At 50.6% G+C, this 13,865-nt stretch overlaps 1 protein-coding gene across 9 annotated transcripts in view; it reads left to right on the forward strand.

The window, feature by feature from the left end:
* Positions 1-13,865, forward strand: part of ABCA4 (ATP binding cassette subfamily A member 4) — a 156,746-nt gene that overhangs the window by 116,419 nt on the left and 26,462 nt on the right. For 7 of the 9 annotated variants that reach the window (XM_085023903.1, XM_085023904.1, XM_085023906.1 and 4 more), the window contains 5 exons: positions 2,242-2,336; positions 3,799-3,831; positions 5,422-5,527; positions 5,649-5,723; positions 5,948-6,117. In XM_085023903.1, the coding sequence (XP_084880029.1) occupies positions 2,242-2,336; positions 3,799-3,831; positions 5,422-5,527; positions 5,649-5,723; positions 5,948-6,117 (479 nt within the window). Of the gene's footprint in view, positions 1-2,241; positions 3,040-3,798; positions 3,832-5,421; positions 5,528-5,648; positions 5,724-5,947; positions 6,118-13,865 lie in introns of those variants that run through there. The other 2 variants (XM_085023908.1, XM_085023907.1) reach the window with 1 other exon arrangement.

Here is a 13,865-nt window from a genome sequence, read left to right on the forward strand (position 1 = left end):
CGGATCTTCAATTTGCTGCACCATAAGGGAACTCCTGAGGAAGCTTTGCTTCTGTAAGGTCTGCTGAGGGCCGTGTGGCTACTTCTATCAAATACATCCCGTGTCAGGGCATTGAGGCTGTGACCCAGTGCAGCGAGCTCTCGGTTAGAACAGGGAGAAAAGGCCAAGACGGCTGCACGAGGACTTGTTCCCTAGCGAATCCTAACTTTAAGGCTGCTCGCCTCACTTAGGAATGTACTTTCAGTGGCTGGTCCTTGGTCCCCGAAGAAAACACGGAGCAGGCCACGACAGCCGGGGTAGAGAGCGCATCTGTTCCTGTGACTTTCTGTCATCCAGCCTTTCCTCGCTGTCATTCCTGCTTTCCTGGGAGCACCTGCAGAGGCGTCCCCACAGACGCTGCTGGGTGTGCTCCGTGTGCCTCTCTCTGTTTCGTGCGTGCACACACTCGTGATCACACCCACGCAACACACTTACTCAGACACACTCTTCCTTCAGCCTGGAATAGGGCCAGAGGGCCTGTTCTGGGCTTGGTTCCCAGGAAGGAAATTGTCCTCATCTGGAAATGGGGTGGTGGCTTTGGTCTCCAGTCCCCTTCCCTTGCTGACATTCTTCGAATGGTGTCGGGTCCTGAGGGCGGGTGTGCTCCATGCCTGCCTTCTGCAGTAATCAAGTTGTGGGACTATTTCACGGGACAGAACTCTTAGAAAATAATGGATCATAAATTCTCGGGCACCAGCCTCGCATCCAGCCTAGAGTCCGCCGGGGGGAGCTGGGCAGTTCGCTGGGGGCCGCGCTCAGCCAAGAAGCACGAGACTGAGGGAAGAGAGCCCGGCTGCGCAGTCGGACAAATGCAGATCGAATCCTAGGTGATCACCCACCAGGTCCGCACCCGGGCGGAAGTTAGCCGCCCTTCCTCCACCTCAGGTTGTCTGTCAGTTAAGGAACAACTCCTCTTTCCGGAGGAGGGAAGGATTAGGGGAGATGCTGTATGTAGCCTTTGACCCAGAGCCTGGCTCACAGCAAGCAGCTCAGGAGATGCTAGGGCTCCCCCTAGTGTTAGGAGCAAGGTGGAGAAAGTGCACTGAGGAAGGGGGTGAGGTGGGGAGGGGTGGGAAGGACAGAAACCTCATCAAAATGCAAGGAATGGTGTGAGGACGGCGGTTCAACCCTGCCGGAAAGTTCCTCGGCTGCTGCTGGGTGGCACCCTTGACACCCCAGGTTCATGACTGACCGGAAACTAAACACTGTATCGTCCCAGATTCAAAGTAGTGTTGCCACCTCGTGGCCAAACTCATGCACTTTTGAATTCTCTAAAATCTTTTGACCCACTCAGTTCTAGACACATTTTGAAAGTGATTTGGAAATGGTAAGCCCCTGTTCGAATTCTCTCATTCATGTCACAATTTACTGTGTCAGCCACCTAGGTCCCCAGCTGCTCCTCTGGGTGCTGGGGACGCCACAGCTAACAAGTCAGAGAAAGTCCCGGCTCTCACAGCAATTGTATCATACGGGGTGGCAGACCAAAACAAGCAAACAGATTCGTTGGAAAGAAAGTTTCAGAGAGAGATGAAGGTGTGCAGCTAATTCTGCAGCATGTGGCTGGAAACTGCTCCGCTGCGGAGTAAACTTGGCGGAGAGATTTGAATGAGGAAAGTTAGCCACGGAGGCTGTCCAGGGAAGACGGTCCGGCAGAGGGAGCCGCGCCAGGTGCAAAGCTGCAGGGGGAGTGAGAGGTGGGCCCTGGGGGGAGGAGGAGGGAGAGGCGGGCAGCAGCAGGGGGCTCAGCCTGGGTGATGCATTTGGACTGGATCCCAGGGTTTCTTGGAGTGCGGAGTGCAAGGCAACTGGGGCATTCGATTGACGTTTCTAAGCTCAGTCTGGCTGCTGAGTGGAGAATGGTCTGTGGAGGGTCAGGGGGGAGTCAGGGAGACCCCTTCAGAAGGGTCTGGGGAGGCCCAGGTGACTCTGGGGGGAGGCTTGGACTAGGGAGATAGTGGTAGAACTGGAGAGATGCAGGTGGACTGGAGGTTTATTCTGAAATTAGAACCCTTCGATCTCGTCAATGGACTAAAGAAAAGAGTGGGCTCGAAGGTGACCCCACGTCGCTGCTATGGGGACAGGGAGAGGTCGGTGCTTACTCAGTATGTTCCCTGCAGCTGAGTCTGTAAATAGTCTTTGGAGAAGGCCTCGACGTTTCGCCTGGCATTCCGCAGTAGTTAACGCACACGTCTCGTTCCCCAGAGGATCCAGCGCAGCACCGAAATTCTGCAAGACCTCACCGGCAGGAACATCTCCGACTTCTTGGTAAAAACGTATCCTGCTCTTATACGAAGCAGGTAAGAAGAGACCCTTTTAGACCTTTCATCCTCGCTCCATCCTGTGGGAAACGCTCACCACAAACAGAAGATAACGTCCTTTTCATGCTTTATCGACAATCAGGGCAGTGAAATTTTTCTTTTTCCTAATTTGAGGGCCTGATCCAGTAGAAAAGGCAACTGAGGCGCAGACAAGTAAAGTGCAATTTAGGGTCGATTTAGTTTCGTCCTCTTGTTTTGTTTCGGCCAAGCAGTCAAAGTCTAACCCGCAAGTAAAATGAGGGAGTATAGCATTTGCCCAATAGTACAGCCTCCTATTTTCACTCATTAAGAAGGAGAGATGAAGTTCTGAGGGAAGAAGGAAAATAAGGGGGGAAAGTAGAGGAAAAAGAGAAAAGCGAGAGGGACGAGTATGGAGCCGAAGGAGAAAGGAAACATCTAGGCCAAGAGAGGTGAGAGGCGGTGGGCTAACTAATGCATGAGCCCGCAGGTGGTCCAGCTGACGGCACCTGCCATGCTCTGCCTGCCACTCGTCGTCAGTATCACTGCCCTTCCAATGCCAGGGAAGCCCTCCCAGCACCGCAGCTATTCTCATCAAGCCCCACCGGGGCTGGGCCAGCCTAAGCAGCCCCATCAGCGCAAGCAGCATGACAGGAGGAGCAGGGACCCTGACCCAGGCCCCCTGATCTCCGACCTTTGAAATAAAACATTCTGTCTACTTCTAGGAGTATTGTCAGTTGCTTCCCCTCCCCGCCCCTGAACGAAGGACACAGGAACTCAGTGAACTATAGCGCACTGCAGATGCCGAAGCAGCGCCTGAGAAGGCAGTGCCAGGCCAGAAGTTTGCAAAATGAAGAACACTGTCCAAACACAAAAGTAAAAGCAGGGGGCACAGGATTTAGTCAATAATGCAATGAACAATGGCCACCCCAGACTTTGCTCTCAGCACAAATCTTCCAGATGGAATTTTGGATCTTGTGCTTGATGATGCTGATAGTTCATAGGCCTGACCTCTGAGGGCCAGAGCTGGTGCCTGTGTGTCTCCTGTCTTGTAAGTTTGCCCCTAGTTGGCTGGAAGTCAGTCTCTTAACTTTGGGCTGTGGTTATAATTCCGACCTTCCCACAGTGTGCAGCTGATTAGGAGTCTCGCTTGTAGAGAGTGGAGGAGGGGAGACTTGCAGCCTTCACTCCACCGAGCAGGGTCATTGCCACATTTTCTAGGTCCAGGTGATCTGACAGCATGGCCACCCAAAAAGCCCAGCAGGCAGAATGTGACTTGGAGAGCCAGGGGTGGGAAACACCCATCCTTTCTCGCCAGGTGTATCCCGGCGGCTCCTGGGCTGGGAAGTTTCTGCGTTGCTTAGATGTCAGGAAATGCAAAACTGCCCTGCAGACCAGGACACCCCAGTGAGGGTTTGGGAAAGAGAGTTCACACCACTGCCAGACTTGTGGTATTCATGGTATGATGTGTTTTGGCTTTCAGCTTGAAGAGTAAATTCTGGGTCAATGAACAGAGGTAAGAGACTATTTTTGTAAGAAATTAAAACCTCAGAATGACCTATTGAACATAATTGCGCATAAGCCACACCTCAAAATCCGAGGGGTCGGGCTCTTGTGAATGTGCTCGGGAATTTATAAGACAAAGTCTTGAGGGTACGAGGCTGTGGACACCCCGGGCCCAGAAGATGCTCGGCCACAGGTCTCCTTGGAGGACGCAAACGGGAGGTGGTACCCTGAAGACGGCTCCAGAACCTCTGAGCAAGCAGCAGTTTAGAGCAGGAGGCCATGTACCCCAAGCCCTGGGGCTCCTTGACCCAATCCTTCTCTGCCTCAGGAGGCTGGTCCAGCCCCAGACACACCCCACTCCTGAGGCTTCCCAGAGGCTCAGGTGCTTCCTGGGGTTTAAGAATCCTTCAGATTTAGGCTGGAGTGGCCCGGCCTCTGGGCCCTCCAGAACAGGGCCTCTAGAAGGAACGCAGCACTGATGTCAGTTTCCTGGGCAGACTCTGGACCATAACGTGGAATTCAGCTTTGAGAATCGCTCCCCAGAGGGAAGGGAGGGGCCTCAGCCGAAGCAGAAAGGTGGGGGGACAAGTGGCATCCCCGGGAAATAAAGTTCTCCCCCTCTGCCTCACCTGCCCACCACATCAGCGAATTTGTGGAGGAGTTTGACTGTGGGCATGTTGCTGCCGTCGAAGGCCTTGGGGGCAGAGAGTGACACGCCCAGACCCGTGTCTGAGCCCCGTCACTTGAGCCTTCCAGAGCAGCGTGGAAGATGGGTCACAGCGAGGGACCCAAGGCTGGGCTCCCAGTTCATGGTGGAAGCAGGGGTCACAGCCGGGGTGGCGAGGGGCTGCCTGAGCAGGGGTGGGTGAGGGGCTGAAGGAGCGACTCGGCCGACTGGGCCGGATTCGGTGATGATACGTACCTGCAAGGTTCAGAAGCAGCACAAAACCGGAATCCCTGGCCAGGGTCGGGGGGAGTCAGGAAGACGTCAGGAGAAGACAGCACAGGGCAGGGGCCTGGAGAGGCGCTCAGGGAAGCCAGCAGCCCTGTGCAGGCAGAGGGACTCAGGCAACGTGGACCCCGGGGACCACTCAGGGCGTGGAGGGGAGGGCACCTCAGAGAGGTGCGAGGACGGCGAGCTCAGCAGGCATCAGAACGGGCCCCTGGGAGTTCCCATCGTGGCGCAGTGGTTAACGAATCCGACTAGGAACCATGAGGTTGCGGGTTCGATCCCTCGCCTTGCTCAGTGGGTTAACGATCCGGCGTTGCCGTGAGCTCTGGTGTAGGTTGCAGACGCGGCTCGGATCTTGCGTTGCTGTGGCTCTAGCGTAGGCCAGTGGCTACAGCTCCGATTCGACCCCTAGCCTGGGAACCTCCATATGCCGCGGAAGCGGCCCAAGAAATGGCAAAAAGATGAAAAAAAAAAAAAAAAAAGAACGGGCCCCTGGAGGCAGTGAGGGAGCTGGTGGAGGCTGGTTTGCAAAGTGGAGCCGGTCCAGACAACTCCTGCAAAAATGCAGAGCCTGAGAGCTGGGGCGAGCCTGAGGCTCCACGCACTGGTTCGCGACACAGATCTGAGGACTGCTTGTTCCTTCGTCAGGTACGGAGGAATTTCCATCGGAGGAAAGCTGCCGCCTCCCCCCATCACTGCGGAAGCACTGGTTGAGTTTTTAAGCGACCTTGGCCAGTTAATGAACGTGAGCGCGGTATGTAAACAGACTGGAGATCTGGGAGGGCGTTCACCTCGCCAGTGGTCATGAAACAGAAGTGACCAGGAGCCAGAGGGGACGGGGGGAGCCCGCCCTCTTGTTTATTATGGTTTTCCAGGGCCCTTTCACCAGAGAAGCCTCTACAGAAATGTCTGCTTTCCTTAAACATCTGGAAACTGAAGACAACATAAAGGTAGGGGCCCCGCGTCATCTGCCCTGGAGCTGAGAGCTCACGTGAGCTGGTCGTTTTATTTTTATTTTCCCACCTTAGTTGGTCCCCTCTCCTCCTGTGTCTCCCAGCTGCCTTCCTCCTCCTCCCACTCTCTGTCCTGGGGCCCGTTTCTTCTTTAAACAGCTGCCGTCGCAGAGGCTCCTGTGGAGGAGCAGCACCTGACCCGGCGCGTCTCTGCCCTGTAGGTGTGGTTTAACAACAAAGGCTGGCATGCCCTGGTCAGCTTCCTCAACGTGGCCCACAACGCCGTCTTGCGGGCCAGCCTGCGCGAGGCCAGCAGCCCCGAGGAGCACGGCATCACCGTCATAAGCCAGCCCCTGAACCTGACCAAGGAGCAGCTCTCCGAGATCACAGTGTAAGCCACCTGGGCCCCTGATCGGTCCCCTTCTCACCCCCAGCACCCCAAGAGGCCTGTCGCCCCCGGAGCTGCCGGGCTGGACAGCAGGCTTGCTGCCTCAGGAGGCATCCTCGAATGTATGCCTTCGGGCGCCACCCGCCCCAGCTCTTCTTCCTCCTCATGTTTATTTGGAAAGTAAGCATGGGTTTGGGTCCGTTCCCTTTTGGCGCTTGATAACACGTGCTCCCGGAGCTGCAGACGCAGATGTTGCTCTTTCCGGTGTGCGAACCGCCGGTCGGGATCGGGGAGGTTCAGGAACATTTCATCGCCCCGCAGAAATTCTCTTCGATTCCGGTCATTTCCCCCAGACGGCCAGGCTGTGGACATGTCCACAGGTCTTTACCTTCCTATAGCCTAGGCTCAGCTTCAGGCAGTAAAAGCATCACTCGTGTGCAATTCGTAGCACGTTTGCTTTATTCGGGGCCTGTATTTGCTGAGAACGCCTTTGTTAGTGCATACTGCTTCTGGAAGGCCGTGAGGGGGCCCCGTCTACTCTGAGTTACGCTCCCAGTGCCCTGAATACTGGCCTTGAACATGCCCAGGGTCATGGCTTGGGCGGGTCCTTCCTCGGGCACCCTCAGAGGCCCTAGATGGGGAGGGATTGTGCCAATGTGCTCCCTCCGCCCACGTTTCTGTGCCGCCTGCCAAGCCCTTTAAATAGGGAACAGGAGCCTTTGTGATTCTAGAGATAGCGTATAAAACAGTATGTGTTCATGAAATAAAGTTTATAGAATAGAGGTTTTAGAACTTAACATCTAGGAGTTCCCACTGTGGCTCAGCAGGTTAAGAGCCCGACTAGGATCCATGAGAATGTGGGTTCGATCCCTGGCCTCGCTCATGGGTTAAGGATCTGGCATTGCCGTGAGCTGTGGTGTAGGTCACAGACACAGCTCAAATCCCACATTGTTGTGGCTGTGGTGTAGGCTGGCAGCTGCAGCTCCTCCTACTGGACCCCTGGCCCAGGAACTTCCATAGGCCGGAAGTGCAGCCCTAAAAAGAAAAAAAAGGAAAAAAGAACTTAATACCTATAACCTGACACAGTTTAGGGTCTTGCCTCTAAACACTTCTGGGTGTTTCCTTCCAGTTATTTGTTCTGATCTTAACTACGTGTGTGGATCCGGCTCTCCCGAGTTTCAACAAGGCAGTGACCGCAACAGGGCAGGTGTGGTGCCTTTGTGGGAATTAGGAAAATGCTCCTTTCTGGAGGCGGGCACTGGCCCTCATCAGAGCTCCCGGCTTGCGTGCGGAGGTCGGCTGGGACTTCAGCGCACGCCGGCCCCGTAGCTGGGGGCTTTCGCTGTGATCCAGGAGAGAGCAAACTCAGCCAAGCTCCTGTGTATCCAGCCTCTTCCCTTTGCGCTTAAACTTAGGTTATAACCTAACGTCTCCCCGTGTTATGATGTGTTTCTTGAAAACGTGATCTAACAAGAGAATTTATTTCTTTTAGAAATGTATTTCTGTTCACAGACCATGTAGCTATCGACATAAAAAATTCAAACTCTTGGGAGAGGACAAGATGGCGGAGGAGTAGGGGGACACGCTCGCCCTCTCCCACAAACACAACAAAAAAAGCACATCTACAGAAGAAATGACTCGCACAGAACAACAACCAATCGCTGGCAGAGGAACCTAATCTCCAATAACGGCAAGAAATTCGTGACATTATTGGGCAGAACGGGAGAAAAGAGGAGAGTGAGAGAAGGTGAATCCGAGCGGGACGGGCGCTCCCGAAAGGGAACTGCGGAGGGGAAAGGGATCCCGCACCCTGGAAAGTCTCCTACCGGGCGAAAGATCAAACGAACCGGAGGAATCTCCAGATGCAGAGAAGAGTGTAGCAGTAAGTTGGAGTACGGAAAAACGATCAAGAACCCAACGGACCATCTGAACTACGGGCACAGTCACCAAAAATTGAGACGCCTGGGTGGGGGCTGGGCACCGAATCCTCGGCTCCAGAGGTTAGTCCCCGGGAAAGGGCCGGGGGACGCCTGGGTGGGGGCTGGGCACCGAGACCTCAGCTCTGAAGGTTGGTCCCCGAGAGGGGGCCGGGGACGCCTGGGTTGGGGCTGGGCACCGAGACCTCGCCTCCGAAGGTTAGTCCCCAAGAAAGGGCCGGGGGACGCCTGGGGGGGGGGCTGGGCACCGAGACCTCGGCTCCAGAGATTAGTCCCCGGGCTAGGGGGGCGGGGAAGAGCGGAAACTGCTTGGGAGGTCTCTAAACCATTTGACGGGGCAGAGACTGCCTGGGAGACTAGAAAACAAAGCTGTCGCAGAGGAAGGGAGCAATACTCTAGGGGCGGGGAAGTGGAAAGCCGCCTCAGAGGGAACCTGGGAGAAGAGCCTGGTCTGCGCCAGTGCTGGGGAGGGGAGAGAAGAAGGGGTGGGTCCCCATAGAATACCCCCCACGCCACAACAAGCTTACAGGCCCGCTAGCTAGCAGAAAGCTGTGCTTCCCAGTGCATTCCCTCCCCCCACCCCCACCACCCCCTACGCTCTCGCCGAACCTGGGGCTGCCTGCCATCCAGGAGGGCTGGCCTCAACAATTGCCTGAAGCCTACCACCGCAGGGGCTCTCCCTGCACAGGCCTGCTTGCCCTTTGGAGGGGCTACACTTCCACAGAGCAGCACCAAACACCACCAGCCCCCTAAAAAAGGCCTGCAGCCCAGAAAAGCTAGAACAAGCCTAGCCAGGCCGTGAATAGATCGACCTAATTCTCTGACGGTTTTTCTGAGACGGGCTCCCCCGGGGAGGAGCCTCTTGAGTCTCCAAGGGCCTTGCTACACGCCCAAGACCCTAGGGGGTGCTAAGACCTAGTGGACCAGCTGCATAGGACTGCCAGCTCCAGGCAGGACCCCCTGCAGCCCAGAAAAGCTGCAACAAGCCTGGCCGAATCGGGAAAAGATCTCAGACGGTCTTTCGGAGTCGGGCTGTTCTGGGGAGGAGCCTCTTGAGTCTCCAAGGGCCCTGCTACCCGCCCAAGACCCCAAGGGGTGCTGAGACCTAGTGGACCAGCTGCATAGGACTGCCAGCTCCAGGCAGGACCCCCTGCAGCCCAGAAAAGCTGCAACAAGCCTGGCCGACTTGGGAAAAGATCTCAGACGGTCTTTCTGAGTCGGGCTGTCCTGGGGAGGAGCCTCTTGAGCCTCCAAGGGCCCTGCTACCCGCCCAAGACCCCAGGGGGTGCTGAGACCTAGTGGACCAGCTGCATAGGACTGCCAGCTCCAGGCAGGACCCCCTGCAGCCCAGAAAAGCTGCAACAAGCCTGGCCGAATCGGGAAAAGATCTCAGACGGTCTTTCTGAGTCGGGCTGTCCTGGGGAGGAGCCTCTTGAGCCTCCAAGGGCCCTGCTACCCGCCCAAGACCCCAGGGGGTGCTGAGACCTAGTGGACCAGCTGCATAGGACTGCCAGCTCCAGGCAGGACCCCCTGCAGCCCAGAAAAGCTGCAACAAGCCTGGCCGACTTGGGAAAAGATCTCAGACGGTCTTTCTGAGTCGGGCTGTTCTGGGGAGGAGCCTCTTGAGTCTCCAAAGGCCCTGCTACCCGCCCAAGACCCCAAGGGGTGCTGAGACCTAGTGGACCAGCTGCATAGGACTGCCAGCTCCAGGCAGGACCCCCTGCAGCCCAGAAAAGCTGCAACAAGCCTGGCGGAATCGGGAAAAGATCTCAGACGGTCTTTCTGAATCGGGCTGCCCTGGGGAGGAACCTCTTGAGTCTCCAAGGGCCCTGCTACCCGCCCAAGACCCCAGGGGGTGCTGAGAACCAAGTGAAATCTGCTACCATCGTGGGGTGGACCTCCCAGTCCTGTCTGCCCTCAGGAAGTCCTCCTTTGCTTCAAAGAAACACTGTTAGTCCCATCAACACTCCAGAAAAGCCACACTGCCTCAAAAAAAGATCGACCAACAACGACAGCCCTCAGGAAATATTCCAGGGCAGTGACAAGGCAAACACTACCCGATAACGGAGAGTACAACTCCCTCAGGAGAAAGAAGACAACAAGCAAGATGAAGAAGCTGAGAAACCACCCCCAGTCAAACCAACAGGAGAACTCACCTAAAACAGTCAACAATGAAACTGATCTCTGCAGTCTGACAGACCTGGAGTTCAAAAGAGAAATAGTGAAAATACTGAAGGAATTAAGAGAAGATATGAACAGCAATGCAGATACCCTCAGAAAGGAGCTAGAAAATATAAGGAGGAGCCAAGAAAAACTAGAACATTCATTTGCAGAGATGCAAACTGAACTAGGGGCAGTAAAAACCAGAATGAATAATGCAGAAGAACGAATCAGTGATATGGAAGATAGAATAATGGAAATCACTCAATCTGGTCAACAGACAGAAAACCGAATAAAAAAACTGGAAAGCAATATAAGAGACCTATGGGATAATATAAAACGGGCCAATCTACGCATAATAGGAATTCCAGAAGGAGTAGAAAAAGATAAAGGAATGGAAAATATATTTGAAGAAATTATCGCTGGAAACTTCCCAAATCTAAAGGATACTGGATTCAAGATACAAGAAGCACAGAGGGCCCCAAACAAACTGAACCCAAACAGACCCACACCAAGACACATCATAATAAAAATGGCAAAAGTTAGTGATAAAGAGAGGATCCTAAAGGCAGCAAGAGAAAAACAGAATGTTACCTACAAGGGAACCCCCATAAGAATATCAGCTGATTTCTCTACAGAAACACTACAGGCCAGGAGGGAATGGCAAGAGATATTTAAAGTGCTCAAAGGAAAAAATATGCAACCTAGAATACTTTATCCAGCAAGAATATCATTTAAAATAGAAGGGGAAATAAAAATTTTTCCCAACAAACAAAAACTTAAAGAATACAGCAACACAAAACCCAGGTTAAAGGAAATATTGAAAGGGCTTCTCTAAACCAAAAAGAAAGGAAGGAAAGGGAAGAAAAAAGAAAAGAAAAAAAAAAAAAAAGAAGAAGAAGAAGAAGAGGAAGAACTAGGACTGAGGAAGATACAATCAGAGAGCAGTCACTCAAATAAGCCAGCATACAGATTTAATCATGAACATGCTTCAAACAAAATAAAATTAAAAAGAAAAAAATAAAAGAGTCATCAAAACCATAAAATGTGGGCAAGGGATGTTAGGAGGTAAATAATCCTTTTTGTTTGTATGTATGTCTCTCTTCTTAATTTTAATATAATAATGAAGTGTTTGAACTTACAGGACCATCAGGCTAAAACACACAATTATGGGAAGGGGTTAGCATACTTAAAAAACAGGGCAACCACAAGCCAAAACCAAATATTGCATTTGCAAAAAATGAAAAAAAAAATACACTCAAGCAGATAATAACAGGAGACCATCCAACCAAAAAAAAAAAAAAAAAGAAGAATGGAGAACCATAGAATCAACTGGAACACGAGGATCAAATGGCAATAAATAATCATCTATCAATTATCACCTTAAATGTCAATGGACTGAATGCCCCAATCAAGAGACACAGAATGGCTGAGTGGATAAAACGGCAAAAACCTTCAATATGCTGCCTACAAGAAACTCACCTTAGGACAAAAGATACATATAGATTGAAAGTGAAAGGCTGGGGAAAAGTATTTCACGCCAATAGACATGACAGAAAAGCAGGAGTTGCAACGCTCATATCAGACAAAATAGACTTTAAAACAAAAGACATAAAGAAAGACAAAGAAGGACACTATTTAATGATTAAGGGATCCATCCAAGGAGAGGATGTTACTATCATCAACATATATGCCCCAAACATAGGAGCACCCAGATACATACAACAAATATTAACAGACATAAAGGGAGATATTGATGAGAATACAATCATAGTAGGAGACCTAAATACCCCCCTCACATCAATGGACAGATCCTCTAGACAGAAAACCAATAAAGCAACAGAGATCCTAAAGGAAACAATAGAAAAGTTAGACTTAATTGATATCTTCAGGACACTACATCCAAAAAAATCAGAATACACATTCTTCTCAAATGCTCATGGAACATTCTCAAGAATCGACCACATATTGGGACATAAAGCGAATCTCAATAAATTTAGGAGCATAGAAATTATCTCAAGTATCTTCTCTGACCACAATGCCATGAAATTAGAAATCAACCATGGGAAAAGGAAAGAGAAAAAACCTACTCCATGGAGACTAAACAACATGCTACTAAAAAACCAATGGGTCAATGAGGAAATCAAGAAGGAAATTAAAAACTATCTTGAAACAAATGATAATGAAGACATAACCTCTCAAAATCTATGGGATGCTGCGAAAGCAGTGCTCAGAGGGAAATTTATAGCAATCCAGGCCTTTCTCAAAAAAGAAGAAAGATCCCAAATTGACAACTTAACCCTCCACCTAAATGAATTAGAAAAAGAAGAACAAAGAAGTCCTAAAGTCAGCAGAAGGAAGGAAATTGTAAAGATCAAAGAAGAAATCAATAAAATAGAGACTCAAAAAACAATAGAGAAAATTAATAAAACCAAGAGCTGGTTCTTTGAAAAGGTGAACAAAATTGATAAACCCCTGGCCAGACTCACTAAAAAGAGGAGAGAAAGAACCCAAATCACCAAAATTAGAAATGAAAAAGGAGAAATCACAACGGATACAGCAGAAATACAAAAAACCATAAGAGAATACTATGAACAACTATATGGCAATAAGTTTGACAATCTGGAAGAAATGGACAATTTTCTAGAATCTTACAGCCTGCCAAAACTGAATCAAGCAGAAACAGACCAACTGAACAGACCAATCACTAGAAATGAAATTGAAGAGGTCATAAAATCACTCCCTACAAATAAAAGCCCAGGACCAGATGGCTTCACAGGTGAATTCTATCAAACATATAAAGAGGAATTGGTGCCCATCCTCCTTAAACTCTTTCAAAAGGTTGAAGAAGAAGGAATACTCCCAAAGACATTCTATGAGGCCACCATCACCCTCATTCCAAAACCAGGCAGAGATACCACCAAAAAAGAAAACTATCGCCCAATATCATTGATGAATATAGATGCAAAACTTCTCAACAAAATCTTAGCCAACCGAATCCAACAACATATCAAAAAAATTATACACCATGACCAGGTTGGGTTCATCCCAGGTTCACAAGGATGGTTCAACATACGCAAATCAATCAACATCATACACCACATTAACAAAAAAAAAGTCAAAAATCATATGATCATCTCAATAGATGCAGAAAAAGCATTTGACAAAGTTCAACATCCATTCATGATCAAGACCCTCGCCAAAGTGGGTATAGAGGGAACATTCCTGAATATAATCAAAGCCATTTATGATAAACCCACAGCAAATATAATCCTCAATGGGGAAAAACTGAAAGCCTTCTCACTCAAATCTGGAACAAGACAGGGATGCCCACTCTCACCACTGCTCTTCAACATAGTTTTGGAAGTCTTAGCCACAGCAATTAGACAAACAAAAGAAATCAAAGGCATCCATATAGGAAGAGAAGAGATCAAACTGTCACTGTATGCAGATGACATGATTCTATACCTAGAAAACCCTAAGGACTCAACCCCAAAACTCCTTGAACTGATTAATAAATTCAGCAAAGTGGCAGGATATAAGATTAACATTCAGAAGTCAGTTGCATTTCTGTATACCAGCAATGAAGCATTAGAAAAGGAATACAAAAATACGATACCTTTTAAAATTGTACCTCACAAAATCAAATACCTC

This window comes from Sus scrofa, chromosome 4, assembly GCF_054392235.1.
Source record: "Sus scrofa isolate SSC_HxYL_T2T_F1_AM1 chromosome 4, Sscrofa_HxYL_maternal_Yorkshire_Landrace_v2.0, whole genome shotgun sequence".
NCBI classification, from domain to species: domain Eukaryota; kingdom Metazoa; phylum Chordata; class Mammalia; order Artiodactyla; family Suidae; genus Sus; species Sus scrofa.